This window comes from Acanthochromis polyacanthus, chromosome 10 (genome assembly GCF_021347895.1).
Source record: "Acanthochromis polyacanthus isolate Apoly-LR-REF ecotype Palm Island chromosome 10, KAUST_Apoly_ChrSc, whole genome shotgun sequence".
In the NCBI taxonomy this organism is placed as follows: Eukaryota; Metazoa; Chordata; class Actinopteri; family Pomacentridae; genus Acanthochromis; species Acanthochromis polyacanthus.
The window spans coordinates 20,932,073-20,950,776 of NC_067122.1; the positions used below are offsets into that span (position 1 = coordinate 20,932,073).

At 40.5% G+C, this 18,704-nt stretch overlaps 2 protein-coding genes across 3 annotated transcripts in view; both read left to right on the forward strand.

The window, feature by feature from the left end:
* The window catches only part of pdgfrb (platelet-derived growth factor receptor, beta polypeptide), a 32,178-nt gene extending 24,948 nt beyond the window's left edge, over positions 1–7,230 (forward strand). For both annotated transcript variants that reach the window (XM_051954739.1, XM_022189490.2), the window contains 8 exons: positions 180–346; positions 817–929; positions 1,654–1,776; positions 1,954–2,065; positions 2,778–2,877; positions 2,982–3,087; positions 4,255–4,550; positions 5,695–7,230. In XM_051954739.1, coding sequence (XP_051810699.1) covers positions 180–346; positions 817–929; positions 1,654–1,776; positions 1,954–2,065; positions 2,778–2,877; positions 2,982–3,087; positions 4,255–4,550; positions 5,695–5,842 — 1,165 coding nt within the window. In that variant the 3' untranslated portion in view covers positions 5,843–7,230. The remainder of the gene's footprint in view (positions 1–179; positions 347–816; positions 930–1,653; positions 1,777–1,953; positions 2,066–2,777; positions 2,878–2,981; positions 3,088–4,254; positions 4,551–5,694) is intronic.
* Positions 7,231–8,722: 1,492 nt separating this feature from the next.
* On the forward strand, positions 8,723–18,426 carry csf1ra (colony stimulating factor 1 receptor, a). The gene is made up of 21 exons (XM_022189492.2): positions 8,723–8,871; positions 10,387–10,674; positions 10,831–11,118; positions 11,205–11,341; positions 11,422–11,587; positions 11,698–11,899; positions 12,323–12,438; positions 12,616–12,727; positions 12,897–13,096; positions 13,268–13,359; positions 13,495–13,621; positions 13,736–13,840; positions 14,008–14,118; positions 14,247–14,409; positions 14,524–14,606; positions 14,713–14,819; positions 15,207–15,329; positions 15,411–15,522; positions 15,608–15,707; positions 16,496–16,607; positions 16,985–18,426. The coding sequence occupies exons 1-21, from the start codon at positions 8,820–8,822 to the stop codon at positions 17,129–17,131; spliced, it is 2,943 nt and encodes a 980-aa protein (XP_022045184.2). The 5' UTR covers positions 8,723–8,819; the 3' UTR covers positions 17,132–18,426.
* The last annotated feature ends 278 nt before the right edge of the window (positions 18,427–18,704 follow it).

Below are 18,704 nucleotides of genomic sequence, written 5' to 3' on the forward strand. Positions count from 1 at the left end.
CATGCAGAGCCGCACAAAGGAGCATTTTGTATAAAGAGAGATGCTCTTTTATTGAAACTGAATTCTCTGCTGTCGCATAACAACAGATGAGCATCTTTCTCATCATAAATTCTCACATGACGAGGCAGCACAGATGGTCCGATTAGTGCATTTTTTTCACACTGAACGTATCCTTCCAGCTATATCTCTTTCGGAAGTGAGAGTGATGGAGGATACATGGACATGAGCAAAGACGAGCCCTCAGTCTACGTCCCCATGCAGGAGCAGAAAGACACCATCAAATATGCAGACATCCAGCCCTCTCCGTACGAGTCCCCCTACCAGCAGGACCTCTATCAGGAACAAGGTTTGATTTACAGACGTTTAAAAGCGTTCTAAAAGCAAATAAGCATGGACAGTTTATCACGATGAACGCAGGAAGCACGGGAGAATAAGATAAGCATGCTTGTAGAAAATGATGTGAGATGGCCCTCTGCTCGCTGTTCAAAGGGGAGGAACTTTGCATTACTTACTGAAAAGCATTGCTTTTAACCAGTGAGCTTGGAAAAAGGGCTGCTGATATAAAGATAAACCGTTTTAGCTTCACCAATCAATGAAACACAATTTTCTTTTTGATCAAAGACCACAGAGAGAATATACAGATAAATATTAACCCATTTGATGCGCATGAGCTTCATTTCAGTCCATGCAGTCACAGGACAGTCAGAATTTCCCCACAACAACAACACAATGTCCTCATTCATTAGACACTCGACGCCCTCTTTTCTTCTCTCGTTTATTTTTTCTTCTGTCGTCTCACCTTGTCGCCTCACACAGGTGGAAACAGATTGGACCTGGCGATCAGTGACTCTCCCAGTCTCACCTACGATGATCTTTTGGGTTTCAGTTACCAAGTGGCACAGGGGATGGAGTTCCTCGCCTCCAAGAATGTAGGATATTGAAAAAAATGGTTCACACTATTTAGCTGGTGACTCAAGACTCTAGGCAAACAAATATTTAGGCTTGCCAATGAAGTTACAATGTGACGGATAACCTCCTTAAACAGTACTCCTTTTTGACAGTTTGGATCAATATTTGGGCAATACTTCTGCCCTGAAATAGGAAATGCTCTTTTAAGATACGATAAGATAAGTTCCTTCTGTTATGTTGAATACAATCTTTTTTATTTTTCCCCCCTATGGCAGTTGTCTTTGAAAATCTGGGAAATATAATACATTGATCTCATGTAATCTCTTGCATATGTGTGTTCAGGTCCATCAAATAACAGACCAACAGAGTGAAAAACAGCTTCTACCCAGAACACTCACACCAACTGTCTGGACCTGATTACCTACTAATTATCTATGCATTTTAATATATAAAATAGAGTATAAAGATACTCTATTCTGCTCGAATTATTAGCGTAGGTTAGCTTAGCTTAAGATAAAGAACTGAAACAGGAGAAAACAGCCAGCCTGACTCTGTCCAAATGTAAAACCACCTGTTACTGAAAATCTCTTTTGTTTAATCCAGGCCAGAACTGAAGTGTAAAAACAACAATTTGTGGTTTCTTGATGTGTCGTGTGTGTTCTTGGAAGTGTCGGCTGTTTGTTTGGCCGCTTCATGGTGAAGTCTTTCACATAATCTCGACTCATTTACTTTTTTCCACCATAGTGTGTCCATCGAGATCTGGCTGCCAGGAACGTGTTGATCTGCGAGGGCAAGCTGGTGAAGATCTGTGACTTTGGCCTCGCGAGAGACATCATGCATGATTCCAATTACATCTCTAAAGGCAGCGTAAGTAGCAAAATCGTGGCACAGATCAAGGATGAGAAAGCAGTCCGTTGAGTCTGAATGCACTTGTAGCACAAAATCAGCTTCAGAGACTTTTCAACTTTTCACCCTGCTGACCGTCAGATGATCTAAAGGGCTCTTTATTTCCCACGATGTCCTGTTTTTTTCCCTCCCATTCAGACCTTCCTGCCTCTGAAGTGGATGGCACCAGAAAGTATTTTCCATAATCTGTACACCACCCTGAGTGATGTCTGGTCATTTGGCATTCTTCTTTGGGAGATTTTCACACTAGGTCAGTCCAAGCAAACACACATTTACACCCATAAACAGACAACATGTAACTGACAAACCGCATATTGTGCAAGGGTTCATCTTCTGGAACGGATTATACGAATCACATGTTTGTCAACAACTTTGACCTGCTTTCAATTCAAAAACTATTTTTCCACGTGTCTAAAATGATGGTAAATGGGAATTTGCAATGTTAGTGCAAATTTTCAACTCGATGTGTGATTGCAAGTATACACAAGCTTGTTTGTTTGTTCATATGAGGTCATAATCTCTTCTTGAAAAACACTCTTCCCACGATTTTTTGAAAACACCATGAAAACAAAGAGGACAATTTACAGCATAAGCGGCAGAAGGGTGAATGTTGGAAAACAAACTTACAATCCATCCTCTGTATGCACCAACCAAAGATGCTCTGTGCTTTAGGGTCTCACTGTGACATTTATTGGACATTTTGGTTCCAGATGTATTACAGATCTGGGTCAGAACAGCTACTATATTACACAAGAAAGGCAGATCCAATAATTAGTCAGTGTGGTCTTCTTGGATAGTGATGAATAAGATTAATTTAAGGAGGAAATTGCTTGCAGGTTAAGACACTGTCATGGTGGGCGCATGATTTCAGATTATTAACTATCTTAAACTGAGATATAGCTTGGATTACTAGCCTATGTTCTGATTCCTAGGTTCTGAATTATTTGAAATGCTTTCTGCAGGAGGAACCCCCTACCCTGATTTGCCCATGAATGAACTGTTCTACAGCGCTTTGAAGAGAGGCTACCGAATGGCCAAACCCTCCCATGCCTCTGATGAAGTGTGAGTCTCACCGTCACTCTGCAGTGTTGATGCTTTTCCAGCAAGTCCTCACTTCCAAGACGAAACATAAGAAATTAATTCAATTTTTGTTTCTTATATTATAGTTATGAAATCATGAAGAAGTGCTGGGATGAAAAATTTGAGAAGAGGCCTGAGTTCTCCTTCCTGGTCCACAGTGTGGGGAATATGCTGACTGACACCTATAAAAAGGTATTTCATCTATGTTCCCTAGTGTGTTTTTTTAATCATACAAACACTTTTACAAAGATCTTCATTGTTAGCCTAGAGATGTTAGACAACCCACGGCAACAAATTTAATTCTCTGCCAGGGTCGGTCTAGTTACCCTCCATAAGGCTCGAGGCTGGATTCTCCTAAAACTAGCCGGACCAATCACCATGAAGTGTAGAGTCAGAAGGCGGGCGTAACTAAGTGACGACAGAGGCGCTACGATTCTGACAGAAACAACCAGAAACAACTAGCCTAGCCGCGCTAGACAACCCACGGCAACGAATATAATTCTCTGCCAGGGTCGACAACAAAAACGACAACAGTCGCATGTCTGTAATATACTTGAGCTTCACCCATTGACTGTATAAATAAGGCTTCACCGAACTACCGCATCCTCTGATTTCCGGCGCTCTGGGAGCCTATTCGTTGCGCTGATTGGTTGTATACCTACCCAATTGCTGCAGAGTGATTTGATAGACAACTTTTTAGCCCGCCTCCCTCCCTGTCGAGAGTTCCTAGACCCTTGCGTCTTCAGAGCATGGGTCTAGCGCGGCTAGGCTACTTCATTGTAGTATTTCCATTTGAATGCTTTTTGTTGTACTTCTGCTTTTTCAAAATTCAATCAGAAACAAACTTTTTAATAAGCTGCTCATCTGACAGTCATAGTTATTAGCTTCTCTGCAGGATCACATTTTACACAAAAAAATATAATAATGAAACATAGAATACACTTCCATTAGATTAAACTTTTCAACAATGTTGTAAATGCAAAGGTAAGATTTACATCACTATAAAATGATTCTTATACTTTAAAGCATTAAGTGAAGGATTCTCTTCCAGTAGATGCGACTTGTCCATTTTACTAACACTGTTTTGGTGCTGACTGTTTAGAAATAAAGTACATAATAAATATTTAATATATAATGCAATATATTTAGCCATGCATGTTAAAAAAAAAAGATGCTTATTTTGGACAGCAGCCCTTTTGGTGCTCTTGTTTAACTGTGTTGCAGCCTTATTGGTGGGAAGCCATAAAAATCCACTGGAGATAAATCACATATTAGACATACTGCTCATCAATTACAAGCTCATCAGACACTTTAGTGTCACATTACTCTGATCATTAAACCTCTGTTTCTTGCCAACAGAGGTACAGCCAAGTCAACGACAACTTCCTGAAGAGCGATCACCCCGCAGTCGCCCGCACCAAACCCAGACTCTCCTCACCCTTTCCCATTGCCAGCCCAGCCTTCAGCTCTCCCACTCCCATCACCCTGTCCTCCTCCCCCCCGGATCCTTACAGCCGGAGCCTGAGGCCCGGAGACTTCAGGCGTGAGATGGAGACACAGGAGGTCATGGCTTCATACAACGAGTACATCATTCCCATCCCAGACCCGAAGCCAGAGGAGGTTCTTACTGACGTGCCGTCAGAAAGCCCTGCAAGGTAAAAATATAGCTTGAGTTGTATATAAAAGTTTAGGTTTAGTTATATATAAAAAGATGCTGCAGATGTGTGGCATATGCATGAGAAGGAGAGATACAAGAGCATTTTTTTCCTGCCTCACTCCCACTCATCCAGATGTTGAGCTCAGACAATAGCTGTATTATGTGGATGTTCATGGAGGTGTGTTTTTATAGCATGTATAAACACACAGCAAAGCCAAGGCTTTAAGTGAGAGAGAAAAGCGTAAAATTCAATTATTTCCACTAATATTTTTCAAGGATTTTTTTCACAGCACAATATGAAGTTGAACATATTTCCTTATTTTGTGTTGAAATAGCTGCCATTCAGTTTGGGAGTATTGCAGGGTCCAAATCAGTGTTTTGAGTTTTGGCAGCGGGCCGATTCTTTTGCTTATGTTTGATCCACAAGTTCAACTCTTTAACTCTGTGGTTAGATGATCTATCACTTACTGATAAAAGAAAACAGAGACAAACTGTTGGTGGAAGGTCACAGATGGATTTCTGTGAAGTTCATTTCTGTGAAGTTATTAACTTCTGAAAACTGGGAATTATCTGTTTTTGTTTGTCTTGTGTGATGATGAACTAATTCTATCTGATTTGGTTGACTGTTAATGGACAAAATAGGTGGCAAGTTGGGCTGTAGGACATTCTAGAGCTAGTATTTTTGTACATTTTTGTAAACAATTACTTACTTGACCATCAAAATAATTTGTGAATACACTTGTACTGGCAAAAAAGTTAAACAAACTGTATCTCCTCCAGTTGGTCAGCTGATATAATTTCATTAATTAAATTGTTTATGGAGGTGTTGGGCAAAAGCTACTTAAAAATAAGGAGCACTGTATATTAGAGAATTGAATTATTGATTACTTAGAAAAAAACATCAGCTCACGAAAGAAACTTTATGAGTTTTAATAATTTAGTGCACATATGTGCATAAGTGCATAAATTACTCAGTGATAATCCGTCGCACTTTTAAGCTAAAAACATTACTTGGGGTTGCTGATGGGACAGTGAAGAATTAAAACATAAGACCACAGTATTATTGCACCACTTTGTCTTTCTGTGGCTTAAATGTGGTCAAGTGCACCATGTGAAGCTGTGTTTTGTTGTGTCGCCCTCAGTTCCCTGGTTCTGGAGGAGGAAACTGACTCCATGTCTCAGGACACGGCTGACACTCTTCCAGAGGAGGAAAGACCGGAGGACACCAGTGAGCGAGACGCTCTGCTGGGTTCATCCGGGACGCCCGAGGTAGAAGACAGCTTCCTGTAGCCACAATCCTTGAGAAAACAGAGCCCCTTTCTGGGATTTTTTTTTTTAACATGCCTGAAAAAAGGGAATGTGACTAATCTAAAATGTAGCAAAACTGAGACTAAGAGGAGAAATCTCTGTATTTCCACCAGACACTCAATAAGTCCTGTCTTCTTTGAGGTTTTACGGTTACAAATAATGAATATGATGCTATTTTCCAGTCTTTTTTGGAAATTTGCCATAATATAAATGCGGTACCCACACTCCTGTACAACCACTTTACAGTAAGTAGTGGCATATTTACTGTATTTTCCATTTTAGCTAGACACTATCTAGAAACATCGAGCCATTTGCTTTTTTGGTTATTATTACTGAATCCCCACTTTTACTGTCCACAACCAAAACAAACTAGAAACCAACTTTTTAAAGTCACAGCCTTGATTAGATATGGAATGTTGGAAACCGAGTCAAATGCAAAATGATGAACACCACAATCAAAACAAACTATAAGCCAACTTTTTATAGTCACAACAAAATACTTTCCAAACAAGAACACTTCATGTATAAACAGGAACATTGTGTCCTAAACTGTGATTAGATATGAAATGTTATAAATTCAGATGCAATTTTTAGAATTCCTTTTCCTCGTCTTGGGTACAATCAATGCCTGTGTTCACTGGATTGTAACAGTTTTTTTTAAATGTTATTCCCAGGACCTAAAATGCAGACATATTCCACATGCACTGTTTTATTGTGAGATATACTTTCCTTTTAGTTACATATTCTACAAGTGTCAGTATTTTTATTTGAGAATTTTGAATAGGATGTTGAATTTTGAATGCTTGTTTTGTGTAGGCTTAATTCATAGTTCTGTGCCAGATTTGCACTTTATTTAGAAAAAAATATGTGGATATTAAGATGTAAACTTACACTATGTGAAAGATAGAAGCTACAACTGAGAATTATTAGAGCATCTGACCTATATATGGGGCTGTTAGAGCGGCTATTATGTCCAGTTTATGTGAAAACAGGTGACTCTCTCAAGTGAAAATAATAAATACAGCGTCTCACTGCCTTAGCACAAGGTGGCACACATGAGTGCCTTTGTACAGACTGAGTCTTGTCTTGCAGCTTTGCAGATATGAAGGGCTACTGTACTCAAGTAATGTACATGTTAAAATGATGCCTTTAGTGTTCTGTTGCTTTGGATTGCATTTACTTACACAGTGTTTTTTGACTTTCAGTACTTGTCCACCATTTTAAAACAGCACATTTTTATTTCTTGTAGCATTTGTTCACTGTATCACAAGCTATGGTACCAAAGCTCTTCTTAACGTTTACAAATGTATTTTTTATATGTGTCATTTTATATGTTGTAAATGTGGCAATAAATGTGTATTATCATAGTATTTCTGCGTACTTGAGATCTTTTATAAATCATGTCGATATAGTGGTAGTCTTACTCTGTTAACATCTGCTGTTTGCACTAAAAACACTGAAACTAAGCAACTAATAATATCCATCCATCCATCCATCCATCATCTATACACCGCTTGATCCTCATTACAGTCGTGGGGAACTAAAAATATAAAATACAACAAAACAAAACTGTCTGATATCGTTTAAATATTTTTAGCTGAGGATCTTATTATAACTAAACTGCTTTCATTGTGTGAAGTCCATCTCTGTTCTTATTCTACACTCATATCTCTCAATGTTTTCCCGGTTAAATGTCTCAGAACCCTTTGACTGTCCCTCCTTCTGCCCCTTGTCCATGATTTCGCCTCCAGAGAAGCCCAGCAGCCGTGGTTTCAACCGTGATAAGTTGATTAGTCTCACCTCAAGTCATATCTTGGAAGTATTGCTCCATTCTGGGGCAAATTAACACAGGCTCATTAATTTGTTAGGCATGACGTGCTTCCCCCACTCTACTTTACACACACACACACACACACACACACACACACACACACACACACACACACACACACACACACACACACACACACACACACACACGCACACACACACACACACACACACACACACACACCCTCCACCCTCCACCACTTGCTCTCTGAATGACTTTATGTTTTCTGTGTGACTTCTGTGGTGAAGTGACTGTAAACAAGCAGAAAGGAGAAGAGGGGCAGAGACAAACAGGGAAGAAGAAGGGACTCTTGTGTCACCTGTGGATGCTGGAAACTTCCAACCTAAGGAAGTTATTATATCTCTTTGTCAAGCTGAAGACCTGATCCACAGGTGAGTACATCTGAAATAAATTATACTGATGTTTCCCTGATGCATAATTCAGCAGTATTCTGAGCTGTAGTGACTTCTAAAGCTGCCAAGAAACACTAACTTCAATTATTTCATGCTTCAGCTTGTTTAATGATGTTAATGTACACATAAACTAGCATTTACAAGTTTGGGGTCACTTAGAAATGTCCTTGTTTTTGAAAGAAAAGCAGTTTTTGTCAACAAAGATAACAATGAATGAATCATAAATCCAGTCTAGACATTGTTAATGTGGTAAATGACTATTCTAGCTGGAAAGAGCTGATATTTAATAGAATATCTCCATAGGGGTACAGAGGAACATTTCCAGCAACCATCACTCCTGTGTTCTAATGCTACATTGTGTTAGCTAATGGTGTTGAAAGGCTAATTGATGATCAGCAATTAATTTAGCACATGAATGAAAATGTGAGTTCTCATGGAAAACATGAAATTGTCCGGGTGACCCAAACTTTTGAACGGTAGTGTGCGTAGAGATAATATAAATTGATTTTTGTTCAACCTTGATTCATTGCCCTGGACAAAAACGTTTCTGACTGGTCAAAAAAAAAGAAAAAAAAGAGAAGTAAAGGAGGGGACCGAGTGTTAACACAACTTCTGAGGACGTTTGCTCATTTCTCTCATCACGAATCAGACGGGCTGTAACTTGTTGCACACCAAAGTGTTCATCTTCAAACTACAGGTTTGAAGTTGATCCAGGATGCAGTCCTACCTCGTGCTGTTGCTGGGCATTATGGCCTCTGCTGCTTCAGGTAAGGTCCTACACTACACTCTACCTAACACTGAGTGTAGAAATTACAGCTGCCAGGAGTTTTTAAAAATTCTTTCCCTACACAACTATTTGAATGTGGAATGTACAAGCTGAGCTGAAACAAAAAGCAAAACATACAGAAATGTTGATTTTTAAATCTTTTTATTTACTTTAAATTTAAAATTCTGACAATGTGTAGATTATCCATGTAGTAGGTTGGTTACTTAAATCCATTTTCATCCAGTTTTTATTTTCAAATGACATATTTGAAATACTTTCATTTTCATGGCATACACTCTTGGTGTTACAGTTGTTTTTGATCTGACACACTGCTGTGTCTAATGAGCATGTGCATCATGAGTTGTTTAGGGGCTTATTTGTGGGGATTTTGCATTCTCTTTAATTTTTTTCCCCGTTTTAATTTGGCTCTAAACATCGCATATATGGCTGTCACACACCGGGCATCAATTTGCAGTTTAATGAATTAGCATTTCAAAACGTAACAGTGTGCGTTGTTTGGCCTGAGTATGCGTAAATGGATTAGCTTTGCTTTCTGGTGGATTACTGCACATAGCAGTGTACTGGAGCCATTTAGAGCCTCGATGAATAGTTCACTTAGATGATTGAACTTGGGGGGAAAGGTAAGCCTTTACACAAACAATCAGGAGGTTCAGAGCTGAAGTGCTGATCAACCTGAAATTACATTTTGTTTCTCTGGGTTATATTGTGTGCTGTGGTGAATGGAAAAAAATGCTGAATATGGAATCTCAGTTCTGCTTCAGGATTCAACCAGAACTCTCCTAAAGCCTAAATGGAAACTTTAATAATCACTACTGAAAGTGCAGAGACAAAGTTAAATGAGACAAAGTTTCAGGTTAACAGGAACAGCAGTTCCATCTCTCCAGTGTCAGTATTTTTCATAAACGCAGTCCACACAAACTTTGACGCAACATAGTGCAGAGCTTTTCCAAACGTCCAGAATCCCAGCATAACCATCAAAGAGGGCATTGTTCTTTGTTGTAAATACTTGTTTATTATACCCCCAAGGGTTAAAATATTTTTTTTAGCAATTTTACCCTCAAAGTAGCCTCAGACAGATTACTCCCTTTGACATGTGACATTTCTAAATGCGTAGTTTCAATGAATCTCAGTAAGAAATCACTAGTGTATTTTAAGCTTTCCATAATTTCTTTTCTTTTTTTCTCCAGTGTTTGGATAGACACATTACTAAAAGCAGAAGTGAGAAGTATAGAGACATGTTTTCAGGGTCCAGAATCTTCAGTCTGTTTCCTGAATTTATTAAACTGCTTTCAAACTAAATCTGACCCATGGAGCAAAGCAGACAAATTACTAAAACAAAATCTTTAGTTATCAAGGAGAAACAGCATAAAAGAGAGTCTAAGCAACACAGTCTATTTGGATTCAGTTGTTCTCTCTCATTCTTTGTATATCTTTCCGCTGCCTAAAAAAAAATCTGTCAGTGGATTAACTAGTTCATCGATTCTTTCCCTTTTAGCCGAATGGAGGCGTCCAGTGATCAGGTTCAACTCGAAGGTGGTGGAGAGCTCTGAGGTGGTGGTCCGACCCGGGGTCCCTCTGGATCTGAGGTGTGAAGGTGATGGGCCTGTTAACTGGCAAACCAGGCTGTCCAAGCACAGACGCTTTCTTTCCAGGAGCAACAGGAACGTCTGCAGCTTAAAGGTGGAACGTCCCACTGCAGAATTCACCGGAACATACAAGTGTTTTTACACTACTGGGTCACAACGTCGTGAGCTGATCTCTTCAGTGCATGTGTATGTAAAAGGTGAGTTTGGATAAGTGGTGCTATTCTTGGGCTGCTGATTTGTTAGTGCTTGCATGGATCAACACAGCCAAACATTTCTGTGAATGTTTGTTGTGGAGATCTCTTCTCACAATGGTCTATTGCTTTAGTCTCTAATAAATGTTGTCCCTTCTTTAGATCCAAACCGAGTGTTCTGGACCAGCAGCACGTCCCTGCGAGTGGTGAGGAAGGAGGGTGAGGATTACCTGCTGCCCTGCCTGCTGACCGACCCCACAGCCACAGATCTGGGTTTCCGCATGGACAACGGGACTACCGTGCCACCAGGAATGAACTTCACTGTCGACAAACACCGTGGGATTCTCATCTACGGCCTCCACCCGAGCTTTAACGCTGACTATGTCTGCACAGCCAAAGTCAATGGAGTGGAAAGGACCTCCAGGGCCTTTTCCATCAACGTCATTCAGAGTGAGACCAATGAGCTGCTTAAAAGTAGTTACCAAAGCCTACACAGAGTCACTTTGACACTCACATGTCACTTGTTTTTCCTTTAGAGCTACGTTTCCCTCCATATGTCTTCTTGGAGACAGATGAATACGTACGAATTGTTGGGGAACAACTCAAGATTCGTTGCACAACGCACAATCCCAACTTTAACTATAATGTAACCTGGAGATACACCACCAAATCGGTCAGTAAATGGCGGGTTTGATGTCTGACTGTGGTGGTAATCAAGATTTTAACTCAGACTTTTTACATTTTCGTCTTTAGAAACCAATAATAGAAGAGATGGTCCGCTCCAGTGGAGAAAATCGTCTGGACATACAGAGCATACTGACCATCTCTGCTGTGGACCTCGCAGACACAGGAAACATCTCGTGCATCGGCACAAATGAAGCAGGGGTGAACAGTTCAACCACATACCTTCTGGTTGTGGGTAAGACACAAAAAACAACTACAACTAAACCTACTCCCATGAAACATTTGCTGTATTGAGCACTGCTAAGTGGCAACAAACTGAAAGTATACCTTCATTCTTTTGAACAGACAAGCCCTACATCAGGCTGTTACCTCAGCTGTCACCTAAACCGGCCCACCTGGGTCTTTCAGTTGAGGTGAACGAGGGAGAAGATCTGGAGCTCAGCGTGCTCATCGAAGCGTACCCTCACATTACAGAGCACAGATGGCACACTCCTACTTCTCCCAACACATCCACACAGGAGCACAAGCTCATCCGATACAACAACAGGTACAGGAACAAGACCTGGTGACCAAAGAGAAAGTAGATGTAATGAAAGTAGCAGTAGTAGAAATTGTAAAAGGCTTTTACAGTTTCTGCACTCTCTGTTTAAGGATCTCAGCCGTACAGTTAGAAAAGTTCAAAAATAAAGTGTACAACAGGAAGGGGAAGCTGCTTTGCATTTGAAAATCTGCTGTCGGTGCATTTTGGGTGAATTTGACAAGGAACACCAAGGTCATTATATTCTCTCAGGTCATGAAACTGCTAGAAGGAAGAGTGGAGTTCTCTTTTTAATTTTGTTGATGTACTCAGCGATGATACATAGGAACTGTCTGAATTCAAACCACAGAATTAGTCATTTCTAATTTTGTAGATATTCCTCTTTTTTTCAGTGTAAAGTCCATTTTTATTTTTATTTTTTTTTGTTTTTAGATACCATGCCACCCTGCAGCTGAAGAGAATGAATGTGCAGGAGCAGGGCCAGTACACCTTCTATGCTAGGAGTGAACTGGCCAATGCTTCCATCACATTTCAAGTCCAAATGTATCGTAAGTAACAGAATTAACACAAATCAAAGCATTTTAGCACATGCATTTGTGCTTTTTTGCTATGCATTTATAGACAAACGTGTCTCTCTCTGCATATGCTACTGCCAAATGATCTGATATTCCTAGCAATTTCATCAGCGTTGAGTATAAAATGTTTCCTCTTTTTTTCATGGCCAGAGAGACCTGTTGCTGTGGTGAGATGGGAAAACGTAACAACGCTTACTTGCACCTCATTTGGCTATCCAGCCCCCAGAATCATCTGGTATCAGTGTTTCGGAATACGATCAACGTAAGTTTAACTGTGCAGGAAACAGCTCATCTGATCTTTGACTGAAATCTGCAATTATGTGGTCGATACTTTCACCCGGAACGTTAAGCAGTAAGAACAGATGTGAGGAAAGCTTCATGTTTCTGGAAGGTTTCTTTCCTCTGATCATGTATGTGCTGTGATGGGGCAGGTGCAATGAAAACACCACAGGGCTGCAGATGGCGATCCCCCTCCAGGCTCCTACAGTGGAGGTGCAGAGGGAGGAGTATGGGGCTGTGGAGGTGGAGAGCGTCCTCACTGTGGGACCTTCCAGTCGAAGGATGACGGTGGAGTGTGTGGCCTTCAATGTTGTCGGCGTCAGCAGTGACACTTTTGCCATGGACGTGTCTGGTGAGCAATTCATCGATCACGTGCCCATCTTAAGGCCATGATTACAGTTGTTTTTAATATTTTCAGAGGTTAGAGTAAATTCTGCAGATGGACATGAGAGAACTTCAGCTTGTTAAGTCACTCTTAAGAGGTAAATTATGCAATGATGCCGATTTTTCTCTGACTGGACAGACAAACTCTTTACTTCCACCCTCCTTGGAGCTGCAGGCATTCTAACCATCCTCCTTGTGCTCCTGGTTTTTCTATTCTACAAGTACAAGCAGGTAAAAAAAATACTTAAATTAATCTCAACAAAATAAGTTGCAAAAAAACAGTTTTTACATGCAAAGCGGTTAAAAAAGCAGAAGCAATTTTTTCTAGTTTAATTTGGTGCCATTCTCTCCTACTTTTATTTTCAGAAACCCAGGTATGAGATCCGTTGGAAGATCATTGAGGCCAGAGATGGCAACAACTACACCTTCATTGACCCCACTCAGCTGCCCTACAATGAGAAGTGGGAGTTCCCCAGAGACAAGCTCAAACTAGGTTGACAACATGTTTTTTCCAACTTGTCTGCATGCTCTCAGTCATGCTTTGACTGCAAATTACAGACCAGGGTGCGCTCAAAATGCTTTCTCTGTGCATTTTCCCTCCCAACAGGCAAGATCCTGGGGGCAGGTGCATTTGGAAAGGTGGTTGAAGCCACGGCCTATGGTCTGGGAAAGGATGACAACGTGATGCGTGTGGCTGTAAAAATGTTGAAAGGTTAAGATCTTAATCACTCCCTAAAGGGATTGTTGTTTGTATGAGCAAGTCAGAGTGACTGTCAAATAATAATGTGAAGAATACATGCAATTTTAGAACACATTTATGACACAAACATTGTTTTTGCTGCGCATTATCAGTTTGATGAGTCTCTATTGTTTCTGTAGCGAGCGCCCATTCAGATGAGAGGGAGGCTCTAATGTCTGAACTGAAGATCCTCAGCCACCTGGGACACCACAAGAACATTGTTAATCTACTTGGAGCCTGCACCTATGGAGGTCAGACAGCACCGATGAAGTAAAAATGCTGTAAAAACATGTCCATCAAAGCTCGAGGAAAATCTAGTCTCGGTAATTTGCATGCAATCTCATGGATAAGGTCGTAACATGTTGCGTTTGCTCATCAGGACCAGTGCTTGTGATAACTGAGTACTGCAGTCTCGGTGACCTCCTGAACTTCCTTCGGCAGAAGGCAGAGACGTTTGTAAACTTTGTTATGAATATTCCCGACGTTACAGAGCACGCTAATGACTACAAGAACATCTGCGATCAGAGGCAGTTCATTCGGAGGTACGTTTTCAAAAACACGACTAATGATAGATGATTCGTGAAGTGTGTACACCCACTGTTATCTGTCTCAGCTGACATTCACTTCTTTGCTGTTTGCTTTTCTCTTCCTAATAGCGACAGTGGGATCTCTAGTGAATCCTCGAGCAGTTACTTAGAGATGAGACCGAGCCAGCTGCCAAATACAGAATCATCTGGAGGTAAACTGTCAGAAGTTCAGTTCGTTACGAAGTAACATGCTGATAAAAATCATTGAACTTTTCACTTGCTGACCGTGTGACAACATTTCCATCCAATTCTAACTAGATTTTGTGTGCAAGGAGGAGACTGGTGACTGGCCACTGGACATTGACGATTTGTTGAGGTTTTCATTCCAAGTAGCTCAGGGCCTTGACTTTTTGGCTGCCAAAAATGTGAGTGATTTTATCATGTTTGTAGAAAACACTACTAGTGTTGCTGTGTTACACCCAGATACAATCACAGAAACAAACAACCACATTCTGATAAAAAATACCTTTGCTTTTAATAGTATTTGGTCAATCTGGGGTGTGAAATCAGTTGTGCACGGGTGATGCAGGGTATTTCCCATTGCATTCTCTATTTCTACTTGTTGCCATCATTTGACACTGTAGCTGATCACTGATCTGTCATGCTACCTTAGAATATTTACCGTTGTTATTGTATTCAACTGCATAGCAGTTACAACCAGAAACAAACTGTGTGTGTGTGTGTGTGTGTGTGTGTGTGTGTGTGTGTGTGTGTGTGTGTGTGTGTGTGTGTGTGTGTGTGTGTGTGTGTAGTGTATTCACAGAGACGTGGCTGCTAGGAATGTCCTCCTCACCAACCACAGAGAGGCAAAAATTTGTGACTTTGGCCTGGCTCGGGACATCATGAATGACTCCAACTATGTGGTGAAGGGCAATGTAAGTGGAGTAGACTGGAGTCAACTATTGCTTATATCACATTAGTTAAATATAAATTAAAAGTGAACACTGTGTGTGAAGGCACGTCTGCCAGTGAAGTGGATGGCTCCAGAGAGCATCTTTGACTGCGTCTACACTGTTCAGAGTGACGTCTGGTCCTACGGCATCCTTTTGTGGGAGATCTTTTCTCTAGGTCAGAACATATGCACATGTACCCTCCACTTAGATTTATTTCATGATTTGCTTGCAGAAAATTTCACTCTATTATCTTCTATTAGGCAAGAGCCCCTACCCTAGTATGGCTGTGGACTCCAGGTTCTACAAGATGGTGAAGCGCGGCTACCAGATGTGCCAACCGGACTTTGCTCCACCTCAGATGTATGTGTGACACTTTAGCAACATGCACCTTGATCTGATTCATAACTCACTTCATTCTTTGCACACGCTAGGCTTAAGCATTATTAGCACGTTTTACTGGAGTATCAAGTGACTATCAAAAAACTATTCCCAAAAATAGTTGATCCTTAGCTTACCAACATTAGACGACATGCTTCCCAAATGTTCATCCCCATTGAACAAAGACTTTTTTCTTCTGCAGTCATGAGGGAACCTCATGAAGCATTTTTATTCTTTCTGATTTGAATTTACTTGGGTTATCTTCCAAATCCCAACTCCAAGCTTAATAAAAACTCTAAACTTAACAAGCCTCCAGAGTGTGAAAAATAAAGACAGTGTTCTTCCCAGTGTCTCAGACAGCCAGAGCATCTGTGTGTGCTGATTTGCCGTGGCTGTCACACCACCCGGAATAATTGTGCTTTAGAAATGGAAGGACTGAGTCTGAGTCAGGGCCTAATCATTTGCTGTTCTGCTGTGAGTCAGGCCTCAGTTCTGCCTGTTAGCCACATGATCTCAAAGCTAGGAAGCCATGTAAATGCTATTTCATGGCACCCAAATGAGACTGGAGGGCCAAGGGCTCTCATGATCAAATCTCTCTTATGAAACTGCATCACCATGTTCAATGAGCCTTTCCTTATTGGTCCAATTTGGTTTTAAACCACATCAAAGAGTGCACAACTGTTAAGTCATTAATTTAATGTTTACTTTTAATTCTTCTTTTGTCCCTGAATAAACTTTATTGTCTAAGTACGGTTCACTTTTTGTTTCAGCTACATGATCATGAAGATGTGCTGGAATCTGGAGCCCACAGAGCGTCCAACGTTTAGTAAAATCAGTCAGATGATAGAAAGACTCCTTGGGGACCAACCTGAGCAGGAACAGGTGAGTTACAATGAAGCAGGGTTTGTCTGGTGTCATCAAAACTATCCAAGATACAAAATAAGTGATGCTCCATGCCAAGATATCCTCAGGAAACCCTGTTTCATTTAATTTAATTCCCTCAAGGAGACTGCAGACTTGACTATGCTTTCAGGCTAATTAAATTAATTGGATTTTTGGTGACATCCTTTTTGATGTTTTTTTTTTCAAAGGATTTACTCACAGTCTGAAAAAAGTGGTAATTACTTTAGGACAGAAACATCTCTTGTCACATACTAAAAACTCAGCAAACGTTTCACATACCACCATATTTCTCAGATAAAGTAGCTGTTTGGCTTACTTGGATCAGATCTCACTCTCTTAATGTTGCCTCTCCACAGCTAATCTACCAGAATGTGCAGCAGCAGGTCACAGAGGGTGAAGTGTGTGACGAACTCAAGTGCTACGACGGCCCCTGTGACCAGTCTTGTGACCACGAGGAAGAGGAGCAGCCTCTGATGAAGACCAACAACTACCAGTTTTGCTGAAAGCACCGATCCACTTGTCAATCAGTAAATCAGTGGCTCACCAACCAACGTCGGGGGGAAAAGGTGGATCTGATGCGGCTCGTGGCAACAGCACAGCTTGTTCTGAGATGCAAAGAGTCGCCTTCTCAGCTATTTTTTTTTCCGCCTGTTGCGCCTGTTCTCCAGACAGACAAGCAGCTGCAGCGAACATGTGACTTGCTTATTTGCAGACCATGAAAGGAGGAAACACGTCAACAAACCACACAAGCATTCAAAGCTATACTTTATCCAAACCTTTTTTTTTTTTTTATCCCTGGTGGACTGTTTATTAGTCGTGTTTGAGGTACCACCCTGTGTGTCTCCTTTGTCCCTCATTCTGACTGTGTTCCTAAATATCTATTGTAAACTATGTGTATTTTAATTTTTTATTACTGCCTCCTAAGAGTGATTGTCTTGTTTTTTGTGGAGATTTAAGTTAGTTTTGTCAGCAGGATCACTTCCTTTTCATCAGTTAATTGCATGTATGAGAGCAGCTCAACGGACACACACACTGGATTAAAACTGTGTTGTACCCATGTCTTTATGCCCCAGATAAGTTAGATTTTATTTGTGATTAAGGTAGAGTCTTAATTGTATATCTAAAGCACAAACTGTTTTTTTCCTCGTTTTTTCTTTTTTCTTTCAAAGCAAAATCAACCATAGAGAAGGCAGAGAATGACTGTGTTTTTTTCCTCTCTGTGCATTGGTTGTGGCTGTAATTCTTTTAACACACTCGCAGTAGCTGTCAGTCCACAGCAACATGTGATCATTACGGTGTTCAGTGTGATTTAGGAGCAGGGAAATCTGTAGATCCATGATGGATCAAAAGAACAATGTCTCATGTTTGACAATGTGAAAGTTGTTTTTTTTTTTGCATAGTACAACTTAATCTTCTCATATCTTACAGCATCAGATCAGTGTTAAGATGTAAGCTTCACCAGTGTCGGTAGCATGTAGCAGTCAGCCTACACTGCCAAGATTTTAGAATGACATATAAGCTAGCTGAGAGATACGAACTGCAAATTGGTGCGATGTAAGGCATTTTAAATGTGCATGAACAAAGCACAAGTGAGATGTCTGATAATGTGTGTATCTATAAATCTCATAAATCATAAATTATCTTTATTTTCGCTGGAATGTCGTAGAGTTGATAGAAGCACATCAATATTTCATTTATGTGTTTTGTGTTTTTAGTGCAAATGAAATAATCAATGTAAAAGCTGCAAATCAAGTTGTTGAAAAACTGCCTTAAATAAAGTTATACCATTGAAACTCCAGATTCCAGTGCAAAGTTTATATACTACTATGATATTTCATGTTAGATGCTTTTTTTTTTTGCTGTTTAGCTCACTGTACCGCTGAAGACTTTGCGGTCCTTTAAGCTTTTCTCGCCTCTTTCTCTTCCCATTTTTATTGGACATCCTCCAAGCTGCATTTCCTCTGAAACATTTCCCACAATGTCTGTCAACATTGCGCAACTCTGAATTCTTTGTAGGGAAGTGTTACTGCTGCTAAAATAAAAACAGAAAATCCATGCATTTGTGTGAAATCCCAT